Here is a 3,681-nt window from a genome sequence, read left to right on the forward strand (position 1 = left end):
ATGAAAATGGGTGTAACAAGGGAAGTAACTCGTTGCGTTTACGTTCGCTCAATCACTTACCCATTCCAAATGAAACTGGATTATGTTGATCAAACGTGGCAGACTGCTGAGATACATAGGCACTCATAAATCCCCAATCAGCCTTTGGTATTTGTGTTTGACTGTCCAGGTCCTGTGTATGAGAACAGTGGTATTTGTGTTTGACTGTCCAGGTCCTGTGTATGAGAACAGTGGGGCAGAGGACAGAGCTGTGTATGTGAACCAGCCACCACACAAACCCTGATCACCATCTACTTGTATCACACTTCATCTGACTGACCACACCACACCGTTTCCAGCAAACACATGACAGCCACTGATCTGCCACCGCCAATCATGTGGTGTGCAGTTTGTCTGAATTGTGAGGTTGAAGCTCTGATATAAGATACAAAATGTCATGATAAGTACGTGCAAGACATAAGCCCGAATTGCTTTTGTGCATTGCAACATGACGTGTGTTTCTATTTTGCCTTTAGATGTATTTCGCATTTTTGGTGCTGCTGTTGTAATTGCTATTCTATAGTTTTAATGTTTTTATTAGCTGTCCAATATGTGATGTAAGTGTGATGTAAGCACATGTCATGAAACAAAACAACCCAGACATGAATGTATCAACAAGAATATTTGACTGCCACATAATGATGATATGACAATGAATCATTCAGACAGTTGTGGAAACAGGACTTGGCTTACAAGCATACAAAAATGTCAGTGCTCTTATGAATTTGCATATGTCTTGGATAAGTATGGTGTTGATACATAATGGTGTTTATAGATTGTTTAAAGCAAATTATTGTTGACTACAGACGACAGATCCGCATTTAAAAATAGTAGCATGTTCACTGAATATAATGTAGCATAGTGTATTGTAGCATAATCAGTGAATATAGGATGTTTAAGTTCATCACTCGTATGGAATCATATACTGAAAAATAAATGCATAGATATGTGAAATATGCTTCAATAAAACTGAGATTGTTTGTCTCAGACATTGCTTATCACTGTTCTAAACATAATAATGGGAGAGGTGACAAAATGTTTATGCCATAACTGTGAGGAAAATGGAATCAATTTATGCTTTGTTGTTCTGCTCATCATGACTCGAGGATGAAGAAAAATATCCAAGGTGTTGGCAACAGACACACACAAAAATTAATGGGCTTATAAATGTCTTCATTCAACATTCGATTGATTGTAGATGGCAGAAGTGGAATGATCATATTAAAGTGAACAATTTAATATGCGTTGTGTTACTCGTGTTCTTAAATATCATTTGCAAATGAACATGAATCGACAGTTGAAATATGTAACAACAAGATTTCGATTTGGTATTTCCGACTTTAACGTACACTATTTAAGATATAACTCATGCAATAAGGATATGAAAAGAAGATGAAATTCACTTTTTTCCCCTGTTGTCAAAGACTCTATGATATTAGAATTAAATTCATTCACCATATGTATTACAGAGATCCTTGTCTGTTCAAACTGTCATGCACAAAACCTGATGTGATACGCAATCTTCCACTGTTTTTGTACAAAGCTTACATAGTTAGAGAAATAGCAGTTTCCTTTTTCTTCTTTTCAATATTTGCATCTTTAAATCGTGTTCTGTTATTTGAGTACCATTTTATGAAGGGCTATGACCTATATGTATATAAACCTTTCACTCCTTGTGTGTGTGTGTGTGTGTGTGTGTGTGTGTGTGTGTGTGTGTGTGTGTGTGTGTGTGTGTGTGTGTGTGTGTGACTTTCTGTCTGTCTGTCTCTGTCTCTTCGTTTGTCTTTCTCATTCAGGGAGACAGAGACAGTGAGAAAAAATACACAAAAAACAAACAAATAAATACATTAAATTATGATGTATTCCAAATTTTGGTAATGATCTTGTTCCTTTTTCAAGGGACCGATTTATTTACATGTTAACAGGGTTTACTATATATGTCTCTATGTGTGTCTATTATGCAAATATGTGCATGTATGTATGTATGTATGCATGTTTTCCACATATTTATTGTGATGCATTGTATGTGTAGGCCTACATGTATACGCCATGTCTTTCTGATTTTGATAAATTCATCTATTCCTTCTGCCCCTGAGGGCTGGATGTAAAGAAGCATAGATATTTATTCCACTTCCTTCAATAAACAAATAATCTTATCGGTATCAGTGTCGTTCTCTGTTTGTCTGGTGACATGGGTATGGCCTTCATGAATTAACTAAAACAGTCTGAGTCTGAGAGTCTCTGTCTGTCTGTCTCTTTCTGCCTGCCTTCCTGCCTAATCACATGACAGTAATGATCACAGACGTGAAAAAAGAGAGAAAAAGGGTCCCTTGCCATTCACAAATCGTAACGAAGTAGTGATGACAGACTGATCATGAGCAGTCCACAGCAGCTTCCCCGATCAGAAACGTGTGACCACAGCTCTCACAGTGGAGAACAGTGCAGAACGCAGTGCTGTGAACACAGCACGACAGGTGCTCACTGCGGGCAGCATGGCCTTTCTCTGGCACACTGGTGTGGTGGTGTAGGACTCACCCACACACTGTGACAGTGTGAACAGTACACTGGTGTAGGACTCACCCACACACTGTGACAGTGTGAACAGTACACTGGTGTAGGACTCTCCCACACACTGTGACAGTGTGAACAGTACACTGGTGTAGGACTCACCCACACACTGTGACAGTGTGAACAGTACACTGGTGTAGAACTCACCCACACACTGTGACAGTGTGAACAGGACACTGGTGTAGGACTCACCCACACACTGTGACAGTGTGAACAGGACACTGGTGTAGGACTCACCCACACACTGTGACAGTGTGAACAGTACACTGGTGTAGGACTCACCCACACACTGTGACAGTGTGAACAGTACACTGGTGTAGGACTCACCCACACACTGTGACAGTGTGAACAGTACACTGGTGTAGGGCTCACCCACACACTGTGACAGTGTGAACAGTACACTGGTGTAGGACTCACCCACATCACTGTGACAGTGTGAACAGTACACTGGTGTAGGACTCACCCACACACTGTGACAGTGTGAACAGTACACTGGTGTAGGACTCACCCACACACTGTGACAGTGTGAACAGTACACTGGTGTAGGACTCACCCACACACTGTGACAGTGTTAACAGTACACTGGTGTAGGACTCACACACACACTGTGACAGTGTGAACAGTACACTGGTGTAGGACTCACCCACACACTGTGACAGTGTGAACAGTACACTGGTGTAGGACTCACCCACACACTGTGACAGTGTGAACAGTACACTGGTGTAGGACTCACCCACACACTGTGACAGTGTGAACGGGATACTGGAACATAAACACAATGTTTCTGAATCAACAAATAGCGAAAAGATGAAACACTGAAGAAATAGACAAAGAAAAGAGCAATGCACTGTCTGGGCTGTATCACATGTTTCGGGTCGACACACAGTTGACTAGAACGCATCGCCACTCCAATAACAACGTGGGTATGAAACATAACGTTACAATCATATTTCATTTCTAAGGACACAGTTTGCATATTCTTTTAATGTCACCAGTTTAGGTTTCAAGGGACAAGCATTTTGCTGGAAAGTATGGTTTCTAAAGCATGGATACATGCACAACCCCTCCTACACC

General features: G+C 40.8%; 1 protein-coding gene across 1 annotated transcript in view; it reads left to right on the forward strand.

The window, feature by feature from the left end:
- LOC143277332 (uncharacterized) overlaps window positions 1–1,726 on the forward strand; it is a 6,658-nt gene extending 4,932 nt beyond the window's left edge. Inside the window, exon 8 of the mRNA XM_076582119.1 lies at window positions 213–1,726. Coding sequence (XP_076438234.1) covers window positions 213–283 — 71 coding nt within the window. The 3' untranslated portion in view covers window positions 284–1,726. The remainder of the gene's footprint in view (window positions 1–212) is intronic.
- The last annotated feature ends 1,955 nt before the right edge of the window (window positions 1,727–3,681 follow it).

Source organism: Babylonia areolata, chromosome 34 (genome assembly GCF_041734735.1).
Source record: "Babylonia areolata isolate BAREFJ2019XMU chromosome 34, ASM4173473v1, whole genome shotgun sequence".
NCBI lineage: Eukaryota > Metazoa > Mollusca > Gastropoda > Neogastropoda > Buccinidae > Babylonia > Babylonia areolata.